The 20,137-nt window shown below is 41.2% G+C and overlaps 1 protein-coding gene across 1 annotated transcript in view; it reads left to right on the top strand.

Annotated features, from left to right (window-relative positions):
* Positions 1-20,137, top strand: part of GABRA5 (gamma-aminobutyric acid type A receptor subunit alpha5) — a gene marked incomplete at its 3' end in the record, with an annotated part of 92,149 nt that overhangs the window by 5,335 nt on the left and 66,677 nt on the right. Inside the window, exons 2-4 of the mRNA XM_080914687.1 lie at positions 10,018-10,139; positions 11,760-11,827; positions 11,932-12,152. Coding sequence (XP_080770813.1) covers positions 10,018-10,139; positions 11,760-11,827; positions 11,932-12,152 — 411 coding nt within the window. The remainder of the gene's footprint in view (positions 1-10,017; positions 10,140-11,759; positions 11,828-11,931; positions 12,153-20,137) is intronic.

Genomic DNA, 20,137 nt, shown 5'->3' with positions numbered 1-20,137 from the left:
AGTTCCTTCACCAGCCTGAAGCTCAGTTTCTAAATGTCAATGAAGCCTCAGTTTCTGAGGATAATCCATCACAACACTGATACGCAAAATGCTAGAAGAGATTCAGGTGTCTATCCATGAAGGCTAGTGATCCAGATGGTAACCAGAGTGCCTAGGCTGGACCTGAACGCAAGTAAGATAATAACTTGGTTATACCCAAGCATCCTTCCTTGCCTGAGTATGGAAGGCATCTCTCTGCTTTGACAGTAGCATGAATGTGTCTCTTTCCATGTGCTAGGACCAAAATAAAGCCTAGTGCTAAGGACCAGAATAATGCCTGGCTTCAATAAGAATGTGTTCAGACTTGAAAAGGACAGGCAATAAACAAGGAATGACAAAGTGATGGTGATTAATAAAAGAACAATTCAGAAAGACAGATAGTGATTGTACTGGAAGGAGATACCATGGCCAGGACCTAAAGGAAGTGAGGTTTAATAACAGTTTTAATGATTGAGAAGACCAAACCAATGTTGGGTGATAATGTCATGATACCACGCAGAGAATTGGAAGCAGTCAGGCAGTTAGCATGACATCGATTGTAAACATCCATAGAAGGTATGATCACAGTGTAATGGAAAGAACTGGACTAAATCTTAGGCAACCTGCCATGTCAGGAAACTTTATCTAGAGAGTTACAGAGGGCCATGGAGTGGAGTGAAATTTATTTGTTTGTGTGCTAATATTTTTATTTTATAGTTGGCTTAAGAAAGAGTCTCATGCATCCCATGTTAGTTATGAACTCACCATGAAGCCAAGGAAGGACTTGGACCCCTGATCCTCTCACCCCCATCTCTGACTAGTGAGATTATTGTGTGTATCATGCTGCTCAATTTATGCAGGGTTAGGTTCAAGCCTAGTGCTTTGTGCAAGCTAGGCGAGCACTTTACAGACGAATGACAGCCTCATCCCATTTTATTGTTTTGGAGATGAGAATGGCTGATGTTATGTAATCCTCCTACCACAGACTGTGCCAGGTGGCCCCATGGAGTAGCTTTGAGCAAGCATGGTCTTATTTAGATGAAGCAATAATGTGACCTTAACTTTGCATCCCTTATGAGAGCAAAGAGAATTAAGTGGAGTCCAGGGCAAGAAGAAGAGATGAAGTTGGTATGCAGTCAGCTAAGACGTATTCATACCAGGAAGCATCCGTTTTGACTAGTAGGATATATGGATGGGATAACATGGGCATGAGGAAAGATTAAGGGTCAAGGGTACTTCATCAACCCTTCCTCTTACCACTGAGATGGAGAATAAAGTAGAAGATAATGTTTGTGCTTTTTAAGTCCTTGAAGAATCCACTTCCATATTTATGTAGCTGGGCAGGGCTTTGGAGATAGGGAACCAGAGGCCAGAAAGTGACTGGGCTGCATTATGCCTTAAAAGATACTGGGCATAAGAACAGATTGAAACTGAGCACAGACATTATGGTATTATGAATTTAGGAGGGTATAAGCATGACCGAGGGGTATGGAGAAGAAGAAGAGTATTTCTGCACTAAGCAGCATTTATGAATTAAAGCAAGAAGACCTTATTTGCAAGCTGTACAACATAACCCTGTCATAAAGAATAAACCAATAATCCCAGCAGTTGGGAGGCAGAGACAGGCAGATTCAAGGCCATCTGGCTTACAAAATGAATCAGGCTATTATACAGAGAAACCTTGTCTGGAAAACCAAAATGAAAAACCAAGCAACCAATCAACCAACCAACCAACCAACCAACCAACCAACCAAAAACCATCAAGTATGCACACAACAGCCAGAACCTAAAGAGAAAAGTTTTCAGAAACCAAGAGGAGATGGCTCCTTAGGAAGGGAGATGCGTTTTTTTTTTTTTTTTTTCTGAATGTAGCTACTGGTCCCATTAAGGTGAGTGATCGGTCTTGACTTTTGGATCTGTCCATTCAGAGTTTCCTCCTGGCCTTTAGGTTATAGGTGGCAGGATCTATAGAGGAGCACCTGCAAGAGAAGGAAGGGTGCTGGAGAGGAGGAGGAGAGGGTATTTAATGTATACAGCTTTTCCAGTGAATTTACTGAGAAGAGGATCAAAGGCACAGGGTAATTTGTAGGTGCTATAGCTTGTAGAGTCCCAATGATGAGCTTTGGGACTATGAGGCAGCCTGCAGAAACAAACGCTCCTGAGGAAGGAAGTTCTGATTTGGGTAACAGAATGGCAGCATGGTGGAGTTTTGTGAGTATGAGGGGAACCTAAAATTTCTTTTTTTTTTTTTAAGGTCAAAAGAAATACATCTACTTAGTAACACTTTTCTGTGCTTCTCTTATCCTCATGGTTGTCTCCTGAGTTAGTAGCCTCTTTTTTCCCATTCTACCTCTCCCAAGTCTGTAATGCAGAAGCTGACCATAGCCCTGGCAGAAAGACTGCAGGTTTTCACCATCTTCAAGAAGAACATAAAAGTATAGCACGGCATTCAAATTGTTTTATAGACTTGTGCGTGATTACTTTCCTAGATACAGGTTACAATTTTGAGTTCTAAAAGTTCTGTGGTATTGATGTGTGAACCTAGAGCCTGGTGCTTACAGGGCCCTGTTACCCACTGCCTGGTGCTTACAGGACCCTGTTACCCAGTTCCTGGAGTTTGCAATTCTCTGTTCCTCAGATGCTATCCCCTTGCTATGTTCTCTTATCCAGAGGCTAGCCCCTTGCAGTGGTCTGTTTCCTAGAGTCTAGCCCCTTCCAGTACTCTATTACTGAGGAGCAATTCTACCCTAGTGCTGGATTTTTTCAGAGGTCTCCCACTCCTTCTGCAAATGCTAGTTGCCATTTTATGACAACTGTTCATTTTATCTACTATCTCCCTCCTTGGCTTGACCTAATCTTCAATCTCAAAAATTCATGCCTGTTTTCTTTTATTCCAAACCTAGACAGAGTCTGAGTTCTCCCTTTCCCTCATGTTCCTGTCTTATCATGCTTTGTAAAGTGGTACTAAGTTTCTACCCTTTATGTGCCACCCTCTAGTGCCAAAGTTTTTCCTAATTATGTCAGGGACGACAATGCCTTCTTCCTGTGTCTAGATCTCACCAGAGTGAGACATGGTTCAGACACCAGTCATTGAAACCCATCATGGGCATCCCCCAAGGAAGTATTTGAAGACTTAAGGGCTGCTGGAACCCATGTAACTGGCCCTGTGGCAGCCCATTATCTGCATCTTAGCCCCAGAGCACACACTTTTCACCAGGACCACCCAGGTAGATCTCCAGAGTGGAATCAGGCTCTGCAAATACTGTTTTTTAGTCCCTCTGTGATCAGTTAAACCCAAGTCGCCTGGAGCCAGAAATTGAGGTGCTAATGCCTGGAAAAAGCCAGGAATGGGACAACATTGAGTGAAAAAGATTCATGTACTTGGACAACTCCACTTTTGCTGAAGGCATGCACAGTTTATCTCTCTTAAAGACTGCCTGGAAAGCCTGCCTGCTGGTGGATCAGATTTCATGAGATGGTGGTTCTAAACTCAGTTTATCAGAATTAGAAGTTGGATCGCCATGACAGGGATTCCAGTTCATTCAGAACTCTGAAGTGCACACCAGTGCCCCCACCTGTCCTGTGTCACTGCTTTCACTAGCCTAGAGCATGGAGCTCATTTGTATCCTTTATTTGTCAAACCCAACCATCAGAATAACCTGGTCAAATCCCTGTGTCTTCTGTATAAACTTAAAAAAAGAAATTGTAAAAAGGAGTGATTTTTTAAAACAATTTGGGTTGGTTCTATACAGGCCCTACATACCTGCAAATTCTGCACCTGTGGGAATATAACATACTATTCCCTAGATATATAAAACATGCTTTAATAACCATCAGTACAACTAGATCTAGAGATCATTTAAGTATAAGGGAGGCTGTGTGGAGATGCTATGCAAATCCAAATTATAAAAAGGACCACAGTTTTCAGTTCTATATTGAAGAGCATTTCTGTAGTCTTAAGAATCTGTTTTCTGGCTGGGTCAGTATCCCAATCTCTCCATTGTAAGTGTTTACTGGTTTAGGAAAAGGGAGGGTTCGGGTTACATATCTCCCATTGTTAGGGGTCTTAACTAGGGCCACTCTCATAGACTCCTAGGAGTTTCCATTTCCCTAGGGTTTTAGCTCATTCCAGAGATGATCCCCCCATCCAGGTGTCTCTCCAAGTGTTCTCTCTCCATCTTCCTCTGACCTGATTTCTCCTGTGCCCACAGTATCCATCCCTATCTCCTCTATATATCTATTACCCACTATATCTCTTCTACCCTCCTTTCTCAGTGAGATTCATGTGGGCCACCTAGAGCCCTTGTTGTTACTTAGCTTCTTTGGATCTGTGGCTTGTAGCATATTATGTCTAATATCCACTTATAAGTGAATGTATTGTATGCATCTCTTTTTGGATCCGGGTTACTTCACTCAGGATAATCTTTTCTAGTTCCATCTTTTTGCCTTCAAATTTCATGATGTTACTGTTTTTAGTAGCTGAGTAGTATTCCATTAAATTCCATTTTCTTTATATATTCTTTAGTTGAGGAGCATCTAGACTGTTTCCAGTTTCTGGCAACTACAAACAAAGCTGCTATGAACATAGCTGAGAAGTGTCCTAGTGGTATGGTGGAGCATCCTTTGAGTATGTGCCCACAAGTGGTATATCTGGGTCTTGAGGTAGATCTATTCTCAATTTTTTTGAGAAACCACCAAATTGATTTCCAAAGTGGCTGTACAAGTCTGCACTCTCACCAGCAACAAAAGAGTTTCCCTTTTTCTCCATATGCTCACCAGCGTGATCTGTTGCTTGAGTTTCAACCTTTGATCTACAATTTGTCCTTCCTATAAGATGTGCAAAGGGTAAAGTTGGAACAGAAATTAAGAAAATGGCCAAGCAATGACTGGTCCAGCTTGGAATCCATGCCAAAAGGGGGAACCCACCTATGACACTGTTAATGATATTCTTCTATACTTGCAGTGAAGAGCCTAACATAGCCATCATCAGAGAGGGTTCACACAGAAACTGAGGGAACCCACAGCCAAACCTTAGGCAGAGCTGTAGAATCCTGCAGAAGTAGGAGAAGAATTGTAGGAGCTAGAAAAGTCAAGGATACCACAGAAAAACTACAGAACAAATTAACCTGGGCTAATAGGGGTTCACAGAGACTGAACAGCCAATCAAGGAGCGTGCGTGAGATATACCTAGGCTATCTTCTCATATGTAACAGTTGTATAGCCTGTTCTTCATGTGGGACTCTAGTAGCAGGAGAGGAGGCTGTATCTGACTGTTTCCTGCCTTAAGATCCTTTCCCCTGACTAGGCTGCTTCATCTTGCCTCAATACTCCTAAGTGAGGATGCACTTAGTCTTATTGCAACTTGATATGCCAAGGCTGGTTGATATCCATGGGGGCCTCACATTTTCTGAAGAGAAGGGGAGGAGGGTTGATGGGGGTGAAAGAAGGTATTGGAGGAGGGGAGGGAGGGAAAACTGTGGCCATGATGTATGTTAAGTAACTAACTAATTAAAACTTAAAATGCAGTTTATCAAACAAATAACAAAACAATCTACTTTATGAAAAACCAATAAATGTGAAAAGGTCAAAAAATGGAGCACTGGATATGTGTAGCATGCTTTCCTCAGTAATACACTAAAAAAAACTTCCATATTTTAAAAGAATTTGGCTATTTTAGCCAAACTGATCCCCTTGAATCCACTTAGCAGTGTTAAGATGGATGGTAACCAGGCCTGCCTGGTGAAGCCACCGTGGCTCCACCCAAGGCTCTTCAGTCACACTGAACACAGATTCTAGTATGTCTCAGTTGTTTCCCTTTCCGAGGCCTTCTGTTGAGCCAAATGAGAGTTTCTTTTTGCCTAAAATGTGTTCTTAAAGATCTTGCAGTTTGATGGTGGCATAACCAAGTCCCCAGATATCTGTGGGTGAAGGAGGCACTGTGCCAGGGCAGCAGACAGTACTTGCAATCTCCTCAGTACTGTGAGAGGAGGACATTGCATGGCCATGTTTTTCAGGTTGATTTTGGAAAACAACACAGCAGCAAGACGCAAACTCTGTTTCTTATGTCTTTTTTTCTCTACTCCTCTTTGGACATGACTATTTAATACAGAATAGAAAATATCCCAGACACCCCCCCAAAGCTCTGAATGCTGCTATACAAAGAACTAAAGATCAGTACAGGAGGAAATTATGTTAAGACAGAGATGGTATCAAAAGAAGTGTCATTATGGATAAGTAGTGTGAGTAGACACTTTAAACTATATCTTAAACATTGTGTTTAGCTGGAGATATGTCTCAGAAGTTAAGAACACTAACTGTTCTTCCAGAAGACCTAGATTTAGTCCCATCTCCAACATGGTGCTTCACAACCACCCAGCACTCCAGTTTCAAGTTATTGATTACCATCTTTCGATTTCTGTAGGCAACAGTCATGTACTTGTTACAAAAACATACATGAAGGCAAAACAGCCATGAACATAAAATAAAAAGTGACAAATTAAATATGATTCCGATAAAAGAGAACACTTCTGAAATTCATAAGCACTCTATCCCTTGGATTGGTGAGAATTTGGGTATGTGTAAAGCGAGATTAAAATCCAGCTGTCAGAAACAATGAAGTAGTGGACATATGTCTACAAAGAGAAAGAGGTAGAATGATAGATAGATAGATAGATGGTAGATAGATAGATAGATAGATAGATAGATAGTAGATAGATAGATAGATAGATAGATGATAGATGGAAGATAGGTAGATAGAAGATGGAAGGTAGATAGATAGAAAATAGATAAATAGATAGATAGATAGTAGATAGACAGACAGACAGAAAGATAGATAGATAGATGATAGATGGAAGATAGGTAGGTAGATAGAAGGTAAATAGATAGAAAATAGATAGATAGATAGATAGATAGATAGATAGATAGATAGATAGATAGGTAGATAGATAGATAGATAGATAGATAGATAGATAGATAGATAGATAAGAAAGCTAAGCAACACAGCAACACTGTGGTTCACTGTCATGAAAATAGCCAGTGATGATGATACTATCAAATCATTTTCTCTTGATGGCCAGGGATATTCTTATCCAATAAGATTGAAGAACAGTTCACATCTGATAATGGACAAGTTTAGGAAAGTCTTGGAAAGTTAAAATAATTTCCCCTTGATTGTGGGAATATATTCCAAACCTCTGGTGTGTGCCTAAAACTTAGAAGAGTGCTAAATCCCCCATCTTTTAAGTTCTTTCCTATAATGAACACTGTGGTAAAGTACAGTCTATAAATTAGCATACTAAGATATTAAGAACAACAATAGTAAAATAAAAATGTTATATATTGTAAAAAGACTGCCAACATCATTATTATTGTACTTAGGACCATTTATCAAGTAAACTAAATTTTACTTGACACTGTACATTGCAGTGATTTGACAGACCAGCTGAAACAGCTGACTCCAACCAAGCCAGCTATCGAATGGCTCATTTGCAAGTAGCATTTACAGTGTGGATAGTTAGAAACACAATTCCCAGAATACTGCGCTGTTTATAAATTCTAGACTACCTATTATGTCATTTTTATGTTTAAAACATTTGGATGAAGTTTCCCTTGGGTACTTTAAATGGCAGAAGATAGATGAATGTGTGAGGAGAGACAATGCTGTTGCTTCCTACAGATGTATATTCTCACGTGTAAATTTTTGAATTGCAGAAATAGTGAGGCCCTTCCAATATTAGGGATCTGGACTTTGCCTTAAACTGGATAACCAGACTGACAGTCTTTGAATGTCATGAGAAGCAAACTATGAGGCCAGATTTTGGGGACCAGGTTTTAGACAACCAGGCAAGAGTAGAGGACAGCATTATCTTATGCAGCCCAGATGCCTCAAGGCTTTTCATTCCACTACTAGCTATGGGGGCTCCATTGTTTGTTTTGAGGTATGAACTTATCATGGGTCTTAGAAATGAGAGATGCATAGCAAAGCCACGTGAATTAGCACTTGCTTTAATTATGGCACTCAGGAGGCAGAGGCAGGTGGATCTCCGTGAGTTCAAGGCTAGCCTGGTCTGGTCTACAAAGTAAGTTCCAGGTTAACCAGAAATATATACGGAGAACCTGTCTCAAAAAAATGAGGGAGAGAGAGAGTGGGAGGAAGGGAGAGAGAGAGGCAGAGAGATACAGAGAGACAGAAAGACAGACAGAGAGAGAGAGACAGAGAGAGAGAGAGGGAAGAAAAATTTTAAAAAGCTCATAATATTTAAAAAATAAAAGAATAAAATATTCGCATTCATGGGTTCTGTATTAACAGGACTGAATTTTAGCTTGTACGAGCTTCAGCTGTACTCATTTTACTGGTGATGTGAAATTTAGATCAAGGGAAATGTTATGCTTATTCTAAAGGGGCCAGTAAAGGATTGACCTGCTTAAATGCAATCAATGAAAATGCATGGTTTTCAAGAGCTGAGAGGGGAAAGGACATGTGCATCCTGACCTCAGCTTCTCACTGGGAGATGGCAACTCTGATTTCAACAACTGCGTGGAAGAAAGTGATTATGCAGACCTGGCATCCCACAGCCAGGCTTCTGGGGGAAGTGCCAGGAATCATGTGCTCTCTTTTTGAGTGCCAAGTGTACTGAGTTTCATCCAGTAATCCACCTTGAGTCTGCGAAGCCAAGACTATATTGCTTGTCAAGTGCTGATTGCACATCTCAAAGCAATGGAAATAAATGGAGAAGGCTCTGTTGTCTTGAGGCACGTTTCCATCTCCTGGGTATGTAGACTTTCTGTCCCCCAGGTAGTTTCCTTGGCTTGTTTAATGTTCCTCCAGGTAGATAGTGAGGTCAGAACTGCTGTGTGTGTGACACCCCAAGTTCTTGAAACTTGGCTGTGAGATGCCAGGTCTTTGTAATCACTTTCTTTCATGCAGTTGTTGAAGTCAGAGTTGCTATCCCCCAGTGAGAAGCTGAGGTCAGAATGGACATACCCTTTCCCCTCTCAGCTCTTAAAAATCATGCATTTTCATTGATTGCATCTAAGTGGGTCAATTATAGCTTCCATCTCTAGCTCTACCTTCCTTTGCAGTCTGCAAAACGTCACACCATTGAATAAAACCATACTATTTTTAGACTTCCTTTTAAAAAGGCCACTCTGCTAGGAAGGGCACAGTGAGATATGTACTCACTGTCTTGTCTTCCAACTCGGGTAAGTTTTTTATAAACATTTTTGAGATAGGATCTCACTAGGTAGCTTTTGTTGGCTTGGAACTCACTATAAAGACCAGATGGCCTTGAACTTGCAGAGGTCTGCTTTGTCTCTGCAGCCTAAACTTAAGGATTGAAGTTGTGTGCCACCATACCATCACTGGGTTGACATTTTCAGCCTCTCTGTTCTCATTGATGACTTGCAAATTCACTTTCTTTTAAATTTAAGTAAAAGTTCCGAAATCCCATGTGATTTCATCATCCTGCCAGCCCATGTACAGAGGTTCTCGTTTTCAAATGTGACTGTAGCATTGATAGCCACGTTCTGTGATACAGCATAGCACAGACACAATGCACTCTCCTGTAAGGGTTGCCTGGCATGTAGAAAAATATCATGAAACTTCAGCTCTGAGAGAGAGAGAGAGAGAGAGAGAGAGAGAGAGAGAGAGAGAGAGAGAGAGAGAGAGAGAGAGAGAGAGACAGAGAGAGAGAGAGAGAGAGAGAGAGAGACAGAGAGAGACAGAGAGACAGAGAGAGAGAGAGAAGAAGGTGGGACCTGGAACATAATGTTAAGTTTAAGTTGGCAGTCATTTGGCCTAGAGCATAAGAAAGAAGAGTCTAGATCCAGAGCTCATTAAAGGAATCCAGTTGCCAGCCAAGGCAGTGTGGGTGGTATGTTTCTCAGATGCCAGTCCTCCAAGGTCAGATGCCATATGAGTATTGTGTTCCTGTCTGGGAAAAAAAATATTTGTACAAAGCAACTGGAACTTTCTCTTTTTTTCCTTTCTCTATTTCAAAGCTTTTCGCAAATGCCAACTAGTTCAGTACAAGACAAGGCCAATGACAACATCACCGTATTCACCAGGATCTTGGACGGGCTCTTGGATGGTTATGACAACAGACTTCGGCCTGGGCTGGGAGGTGAGTGAGCTCTAGCTGAGGCTGGTGATGATCCAGGGAGGAGTCACCCTTGGCCAGAAAGATGTGCCAATTGAAGCTCAGACCACGTCTGAGAAAACTACTTTGTCAGGATTCTGAGCTCGTGTCCTATCATCAGTCTCCTGATTCATGAAGCTGGAGGGAAGTGGTCTCCTTTCCAAAGCCTTATCAAAGGCTCCTTGTTTTCTAGATAACCAGACAGAACATTCTCCTTCCTTAGAAAAGAACCGAGCTCTTAGGTTCTGTCAAAGCTGAGCACCCAAAGAAATCATTTTACAAAGCCCCCGCTCTTCTATCTGTAAATGCTTATCAGAAGTCCACTGCCTAGTGCAGTTTTGCTTTGTGTCTTTACATTCTGAGTGTATGATTTCTCACTGAGACCATAGTTAAGGTCCCTTTGCAGGGTACCTGCTTATCTAAAGGGGAAGTCTCCTGAACGCCAGTGAAGGTCTGAAATTAAAACTTCCTCTAAACTGCATCTACTACCTTTGCTCCTGATACATAAAAACTGAGGTTTAGACCCTGTGCCAGAGGCATTCTTGAAGTAAGAAGAGATCTCCGGTGCTTGTATTATTAATGAAGATTTACAGAAAGCACAAATTTGTATTCAAAGTTTTTAGTGCAAGAGAAGTCCTCACAGGTCTGACCCCCATCTCTCTGTGCCACTGTAAGATGTTTCAGGATCAGTGCCCAATGGTCCCATCTCTGCACATTCAGTGGGCAAAAGCATAGCGAGGAGTGTTGAGCCACTATCAACTCAGAAATATTATTCAGGCAATCTGTACCACTATTACTCATTCAGCAGAGAGCCTAATGGGCTACTCTGGCTCAAAGGGGACAGTGGGGCTTGTATCTCATACAAAAGTCAGGCCCTACAAACATACTACAGAGACATGGCAAATAAGTGCATTCTCACCTTAAGAGGAGCTTCAGGGAAACCATCTGAGCCTACTATGCCATCAATCAGCTTGTGCTTTACTGTGGGTGATGCTGGATTCTGATCTGATTGGAGTCTTTCCTCATGACTCGTGGAAAGCATTAGTCCCTGCCCCGGTATTATTGATAATTTGATCAATTCCTTATACCCAATTACTTTAGTAATATAGTAGGACTCTGTGATGGGAGATTTTGAACAATTCACAACGTCATAGAAGGAGGAGTGGTTCTCTTTTTCCAGCCATACTTGTTTTGGTGTGCACCAAAGCCCTTTCTCATTACTCACTTCTTGAGGCCACCCAGTGCTTCCAGCTTTATTTATTTCACGCAAGTCAGTAGCCACAGCAGGATGGCCTAAGAGTTCCGTCTTTAAGAGTGTCACCACTCACTACCTTTCATCTCAGTCCACATCTACTGAGGACGACTCCCCAGGGACAGAGTTACTCTGAGACCTAAGCCATTTTGCTAGTGATGGATATACTATTTGATCTGTAGTTGGAAGCAGTCCAGGCCCATAGAGAGTGACTCTAGTCTTGTAGGTTTACAAAACACAGCAGCGTGTCATGGTTGCAAAGAATGAAGTTGAGCATGGCACTGAGAACAACAACACAGTGCAGAGGAGGCTCTTGGTAAGGCAGTGCAAAGTAACCTGTGTCTGTGTTCCAGAGCGAATCACGCAGGTGCGAACAGACATCTATGTTACCAGCTTTGGTCCAGTGTCCGACACAGAAATGGTAGGTACCAAAGCCTTATTAACACAGGCAATTTCTACACTGAATTAATTGTAGTAAGAACCTCTCCCACTGAGTTGTCACTCTGATGTCTTCCCGTGCTTTAGGAATATACCATAGATGTGTTTTTCCGACAAAGCTGGAAAGATGAAAGGTTGAGGTTTAAGGGGCCCATGCAACGCCTCCCCCTCAACAACCTTCTTGCCAGCAAAATCTGGACCCCAGACACGTTCTTCCACAATGGAAAGAAGTCCATTGCGCATAACATGACGACACCCAACAAGCTGCTGAGGCTGGAGGATGATGGCACGCTTCTCTACACCATGCGGTGAGCAGTTGAGTACCCCTGGGTGGCAGGTCAGGTCAGCTGATGCCGTCCTGGACATATCTGGACAATGCTCAGCGGCTAACTGGTATGTAGATGATTTGAAGACTGCACGTGCTGTGGAGGGATGATGTACCAGCATAGTGAGCGCTTATGCTCTGAGATGTATAGATACTAAGGCTAGAACAGTTTCACTAGGCTGCAGAGGTCCATGGCCATCAACATCTGAACTCATTTTTAACTTTGGTATGTGTTCAAGAGCATCCTTTGAAGTTGCAACTCAGATAATGAAAGAAGAAAATTGCATTTTATACAAATCTTATTAAAAACATAAAATGAACCCATTTTTTTTGTTGCAGCTATATAGAGTTTTCAAGGTTTGAACACCCATCTCTTATGTTTTGATAAGATTTAAATACTAAGAATAAGTTATAATATTTATAAATTAAAGTGATAGTTGGCACTCTTATTCTGAATCACTCAGAGACTTCAGTTAATCAATGAATTGACCAATGAGCGAGAATCCTTCACATCTTTTCAGTTTCCATTGCAAAACTAAGTAGGTTTTAAGAAATGGGTTTGAAGTTACAGAAAACAAAACAAAACCCAGAAGGCTGCATTTCCTATACCTCTCCCCTATACTCATCCATCTATTTGTGGAATTTTTTTCCAAAAATAACATTAATATATTTAATATTGGAAAATAATATAGCTATTCTTATGGAGACTCTATTTTGAATTGTAGGCACTCAGCAACATATAGGCATATGGTTCTGCACCTATCTTACACCAAAATTTAACATTTAGGAAGGTGTAGTGGTAAGCAAGCCTGTGACATACATCTTGGTATCTCATTTTATGCCCAATGCTTCACTTCTCCTCACACTGCTCTTGAACTTGAGCCTGTCAATGGCCATAGAATGTGAGAGTATGTGTCGCTAAACAGCACATTCTCCATGCAAAGAAGACTGTGGAGAAGTTGAGAAACAGCAGGAAGATTGAGAATGAATCCTAGGTTAGTTCCCTATGGAAAAGGGTCTTCAAGGGAACTCAGTACAGCAGAGAAATGTGCAAGATAGAGTAGAAGCTCATGCAGCATGCTAGGGTGTACTTAACTTTGGGGTGAAGGGTTGGATGAGGTTATTGTAGGAGTGACATTTTTCCATATAATAAAGATATCTATCATCTCATTAGGTTATTGTCCTTGAGTCTCATCTCTGAGAGAATAGTTAGACCCCAAATAGAAGGTGCACATCATAAAATGTGCAGCTTTACTCAGAGCTATGTGCTGCACAATGTGCTTTGGTGCACATTGCCTACGTGTGGAGTGGAGACAGGTACACTATAGAGAGGGGGAACAGACAGGATAGAGTGTCCCTCGCTGAGTGTGCTTTTCAGACTACAGACAACAAATCCTTCCATTCCCAAAGAGTTCTGCATGCCAGGTGCAGGCAAACGCCTTCACAGTTAATGCTCAGAGCAAATGAGGCTGGAGGAGTTTAGTAGTGACCTCAGGGTCACAGAGCCATCAAAGGGCCAACCATAATCTCAGCAATATCCTTGCTGCATCCACCACAACTGAACACTGGAACACAGCCACATTCTTACTGGATCTAGGAGAGTCCTATTAGTATATCTTTCAAGAATCAAGCCCAGAAGGAAGGTAAACACGATGAGACACAGAGCTGCTTGTGGCAGTAATGAGTGGTTGTTTATGCCGAGTGAGTCTGCTAACGAGCTGCAAAGTTGATAATGAGTTTTCATTCTCTTGCTCTACAACATTTGAGAAGTGGAAGAATTCTTGGAACTGCTGTGCCTCTTGGTATGCTAAAGCTGTCCTAGTTGGGTTTCTACTTCAGTGATAATCACCATGACCAAAGAGGAGGAAGGGGCTCATCTCTGCATTTATTTCCATGGAACAGGCTATCACTGAGGGAAGTCAGGACAGGAACTCAAGAGCAGAACCAGGAGGCAAGACCTGAATCAGAGGTTATAGAGGCATGCTGCCTGCCCACTGGCTTACTGCCTTTTCAGTCTTCTTTTATTTTTTTATTTTTTTCCTCAGTCTTCTTTCTTATATAAGCCCTGACCACCTTTCTGGGCTGACACTCCCAACAGTGAGCTAGGCCTTTCTACATCCATCACAAATCAAAACATTATCCCCCAAACTTGCCTATAAAACAATCTTACGGAGCTATCTTCTCATTTTAGATTATGTCTTCCCAGATATGTCTAAGTTTGTGTTCAGATGACAAACACCCACCAGCATTTTACTGATTAAGCAAAGACAGCGACATGACAGCATACATCACTGTTGGTGCCCAGAGCACATGCTGGTAAAGGAGGGCTTGATGACTAACTATAATGGGCATTTGGGGGGGGCAGCTTTTGTGTTCAGTACTGAGGTTACTCATGAGACCTGCTCAGATCTTGAATGTTCTTCCTTGGCGAGTATGCTAAAGCATTTACCCTCTAAGCAGTAATACTGGGCAGGGATGGAATCTAAAAGAGATGTAGAATAGTCTTCTAGTTGGGGGTAGCTTCCTTCTTCCTCCCTTCAGCTCCCTAGCACAAGACATGTGGTGTGGCTCTGCCATGCCTTCCCACCATTATGTTCTGTCTTAGAGCAAGCCCCTAACAATGGAGCCAACAATTACTACAGTCTCCAAAACTATGAGACAGAGACCCTTTTCTCTTTGTAAATTGATATTTTGCGGGCATTTGTTACAGAAACAGATAACAAAAAACTAGTGGTTTTTCTCTAGTTCCATGATTCCTATGTAGTATACGCCCTGGGGATGTCCTAAGAAACATGCTATTAACATCTGTACAGAAATGTATATTATGATACTGCTCATGACACCCAATAGCAGAAGAAATATGCAATGGACACATATTTAAAGTAAAAATTTGTCCCATTCTTCTGTAAGACTTTGTATCTAACTCAAAAGATATAGTGTAGTAAAGGCATGGTGTCCTTTTTACTCTAAGGCAGACCTAGAAATATTTCAAAGCGGTAGCTACTACTGTCTGATAAAATGAAACTCCCCCAAGTACAGTAAAATTCAGTATAAGTCAAAGAAGTGCCTGTGCTTGGATAAGATTTTACTTACAATCCCTACCATGTCCTAGAAGGTTTTTCAGTTAGAAGTCATTTAAAAACTCACATCACTAAGATCTTTCTAGCCATTGTCGGTGAAGTTCCTCAAGTGCCTGTTACCTGACATATTTGTAAGGAAGAAACAGTCAATGGAGTATCTGAAAACATTTCAGGGTTGTACCTGTGAACCATTATTTCCATGATCCAAAGAGAAACTTCACCAGCAGCTCTAGTAAGCCTGGAACCCTTGACATTTCTTAATGTCTTTTTAAAGAAATAACTTTTGCTGAGAGCATATCTCAGAGGAAAACTTGTGACTTTAGCATGTATGAGACCCCAGGCTTCATTCCTAGTACCAACCAATAAAACACATACAAACCCCAATGATAGATTCAGAGACTTACAATGTAGTTTTCAGGATTAGATTTTAATAAACCCATTGCAAATGGAAAGTGTTCCGAGTTGAAGATGCCTTTCATTCCTTCAGGCTGGTGGAGAAGATTAATAGTAGCACCTTGCCTGGTTTTTGATGTTATCCCACAAGCACAAGGCTTCTGGGAACATGGCTATCTGTCACTACAAATATTTGTAATTAAACACTTATTATAGCTTTATATTATACATTTATAGGTAGAAAAAATTAATTGGAGACTGAAATGTGTGTGCATATGCAAATATAAACACATCTGCATAATCATACCCCAAGAAGTTCAGACCAAAGTATACTAAGCCAGAAGAGGACTAATATGAAATTCAAAATATTGTTTTCCTTTAGTGTCTCATTTTCACATCGTTACTGTCAAATCTGCCGATCTGACATGGGAAGTGATTTCTGGTAGGATGCCTCCAGCATTCACCTTTCCTAGAGTTGTGTGCCCAGTACTGGTGGATAGGTCACTTCCAAAGAAGCCTCCACAGAGATGCCCGAGACCTTTCTATCTAGGGTCATGGAACAAAGGGACTATGCTCTCCAAGAAGATTGTTATGACCAGCCCAGGTAGTTGCTTTTTGTTTTCAGGGTGGAACTTTCTTCCACTACATGGAAGGTGAGCTTGGAGGGCCTCTGGTAGGCCTCAGAGTGGGGCATCGAGCTGTGACTTGATATATCTTAGAAGCAGCTCACTTGGCTACCCATGACTGCTCTTTCTTTTCCTTCCCTACACCCTCTGCACATGCCCGCACTGTACGATAATGCTGTAGGCACTGCCTTAGGGAACATAGCCCTGAATAATGGGCTTGTGGCTGAAGTTGTTAGTCTATTGGGCAGAAACCCCACTAAAGGCAAGAAAGGAGTTATAGGAAGTTTCCACCACCAGAGTCCTGCCTATATGAGGGAACAGCAGCTTTTCACTTGAGATATCTTCAAGTCCAGGGCAGGAACACTGAAGGGCTGACAGTTCTTCCTTTGTAACAAGACCCATGGCAGAATAGCAGCTGCCAGCATTGTTGGCATCAGGTGCTTCTCCAGTTTCCCTCCTACCCAGCGAGTTTGCCCGCTGTTATTTCACTCTGAAGAAAGCATATTGAAAAACAGAAACAAAATCAAAACTATTGTATTACTCTTAAAAGAAAAACCTAGTAGCATATATTAATTGTGCAAAATAATGGCTTTCATTGTGATATTTTCATAATGCAGATTATGCATTTTGATTGTATTCACCTCTGTCACTTTTTTTTATCTCTTCTAATACAGTAAGAACATTCGGTGTTAAGTCTTTTTGCTGAGAATGGTGGTAGTCTAAATATGTACATCACTCCAACGCCCACTGGAGGGCAGTGTATCCATAGTTCAACTCACAGATTGGCATCATCCTTCTGGTTAAAGTGTAACATACGGGAACCACATATGTTATAAATATCTGATCTACAGATAATTTATTTCAAGAGTATTATGCATCTATAGTTAAAAAATTTGAACTGGATAGTTACATGGGTGTTTGCACATGCAGGTGTAAACATCTACACATAATACACCCCAGTGTTTACTTATTATAAAACTGAGTAAATGGCTTAGTTGAGCAGTACTTGTTCTACAAGAATGAGGACTCAAATTCAGTTCCTAGCATGTAGAAAGAAAGCTCCCATGTGAAGGCCTTGTCACATCTAATCCCAGCACTGCAAAGCAAAGACAGGAGGGCCCTGGGCTCAATCGAGAGACAGACTAGCCAATTAGTGAACTCTAGACTCAGTTGAGAGACCCTGTCTAAGAGGAGTAAAGCAGGGAATGACTGACACAAGTCTGCTCCACCCCACCAAAGCAAAGCAATAAACCCATAAACGGGGGTCTGTAGAGTTGGATCAGTGGTTAAGGCTACCTGTTGCTTTTCCAGAGGACCTGAGTTCAATTCATAGCACTCATATTCATCTGTAACTCCAGTCCCAGGAGATCTCAGGCTGTTATCTGATCTCACAAGGCAGAGTAGTAGACCAACAGTCAAAATTAATATTTAAGAGGGTAATATATATTGTGTCTGTGACTCTAACCTACAGTGTATATTTACAAACACACACACACACACACACACACACACACACACACACACACACACATACACACAGAGGAGTTTCCTACAGATTTTCAATGGCTTATTTCTTCAAAATCCATTTTGTTCTACATTGTAACATACATTGGAAACTTTTCCTGTGTCTTAAATATTTCAGAATAAAATTCTGAAACTGTGACACATTGTCTTCCATTATGAAAGTATTTCACCTTCATGATTCTGTACAAAGGTCCTTTTACTTTAGTTATCTATTTATGATAAGATATACTTTGGATTAATTCCAGGGATTAATCCCCTTGCTTCCATGAAGGTACTCCATTTCCCAACCACCCTCTCCACTTTAGCACCTTGGCATTCCCCTACTCCAGAAAAACATGCCTTCACTTGAACAAAGGTCTCTTCTCTCAATGATGCCAGACAATGCTGTCCTCTGCTACATATGCAACTGGAGCCATGGGTCTCTCCGTGTGTACTCATTGGTTAGTGCTTTAGTCCCTGGGAGCTCTGGAGGGTTTGTTTGGTTGATAATGTTGTTCTTCCCATGGGTTTGCAAAAGAAGCCCCCTTTATACTGCTTGATTTCAGTGCACTCACTTTAGAGGCTGGAGGCTGGATCCTAGCAGATATCTCTTTACTCTCATTTGCCTGTTCTCACCACGTTCACTGTAGGCCTGTGCACATCATTACTCAACTCCGAATTCATTGGCTCCTAGTCCTCTGACACATGACTCTGAACTGGTTCCTCTGGCTAGCCTGCTCTCACTACCTCACCTTTTTGCATTCTGGGATTTCAACATGCTGAGTAGCACACTGTTAGATTATCCAGTGTCCCATGTTTAACACCTATGAAAGGGGTCTATCACTCAGTCCCAGATCACACATAGTAAAACAAAAACAAAAACAAACAAAAAACAAATAAACAAGCAAACAAAATTGCCAAAAGAAAACAACAGCAAGAACACTTTCAGCAAACATGACAACTTTTCTGGACATTATTTCCTACTCAACATAACACAACATAGCAGATGTTTACCTAGTTTCACATTGCACTTTGTATGATAAGTTGCCTGTAGGTGAGAGTAAAGTTTACCCTGAGGATGTGTGTATTTTCAGTGCGAAGTGTGTCTTAAAGGTTCTCTCATTACTGTTATTAGCTTACAAGATGATGAGTTTCATTATGATGTTTTCGTACATACACCATGGTACTTATTGCCCATATTTGTCATCCAACTCTTCTCCCACTCCACCCGCACTTGTCCTCTTCCTCCCCGCAAATATTTCCTGTTCTGCCTTCATGTCACATGTGTGCGTATACAGATGGTTGAATCTGTAGTGAGCGTATGAAAGACAGTTTGTGATATGCCGTCTCTCTCCCACACCCACGTGTTCTTTCTTGTTCCCCTTTCTACCTTCCCTTTCAGAGTCCTTTATCTCATAGTTCCTCTTCTAATAACAACATACATTATTATACACATGAAAGACCACATGCAGCATTTGTCTTTCTGAGTTTAACACACTTTGATCCAATTTCTCTACAAATGATGTCATTTCATTCTTCTTGAGGATGGAATTAATTAAGAACTCCAGTGTGTATCTATAACACCTTTTACTGATTCATTCATCTGTTGCTGTACATCTAGAATGGTGCCATATCTTGGGAATTGTGAGTAGTATGTGAATAAGCATGAATGTGTTCCTGTGTGTGTGGTATGTTGACTTAGAATTCCTTGGGTTTGTTCTGTTTTTAGTTCCTTGAGCACCTTCCCCACTGATTTACATAGTTGGTGTTCCAATTTACATCCTTACTAGCAGTGACTGCATCATCTTTCCCTGCATCCTTATAAGTATTTCTTGTAATTTGTTTTCTTCAGAGCTACATTGATGGTGTGTGATGAAATTCTAGCGTAGATTAAATTTGCCTTGCCCTAGAGACTGAGAATTTTCAACTTATTTTCTTCAAATATTCTGTGGTCATTTGTATTGCGTTTTGTGAATAACATTTTTAAAATTAAATTGACCCAACTTATTTACTAAGCTTTATTTTCATGATTCTATAACATATGTGTGTAATATAATTTGATTATAATTTCCCCTATTACTTCTCTTTTATTTACTTCTGCCTACTACCAAATTTCTTATTGCCAAGAGACCCCTGCTACCTCCATGTTTGTGGCCCACTATACTTAGAATTTCTTTCATTAGCCTGGGTAGGGTGGTAGGGTTTTACTTGCTTAAGCTACAAAAATGAAGAATATGACTTCCCCACCTCCATCAACCATGAACTGCCTCAGGGAGGACTAGGGTTTATGAACTTTTCCTTGATCTATGATATAATGCTGATGAGCCCAGTCTTTTTTTACCGTGAGTTCATGGATTCAATACAAA

Source organism: Micromys minutus (genome assembly GCF_963924665.1).
Source record: "Micromys minutus genome assembly, chromosome: 3".
Taxonomy (NCBI): Eukaryota; Metazoa; Chordata; class Mammalia; order Rodentia; family Muridae; genus Micromys; species Micromys minutus.
Note: the sequence above shows the minus strand (reverse complement) of the source record. Positions and strands in the feature narration are given on the sequence as shown.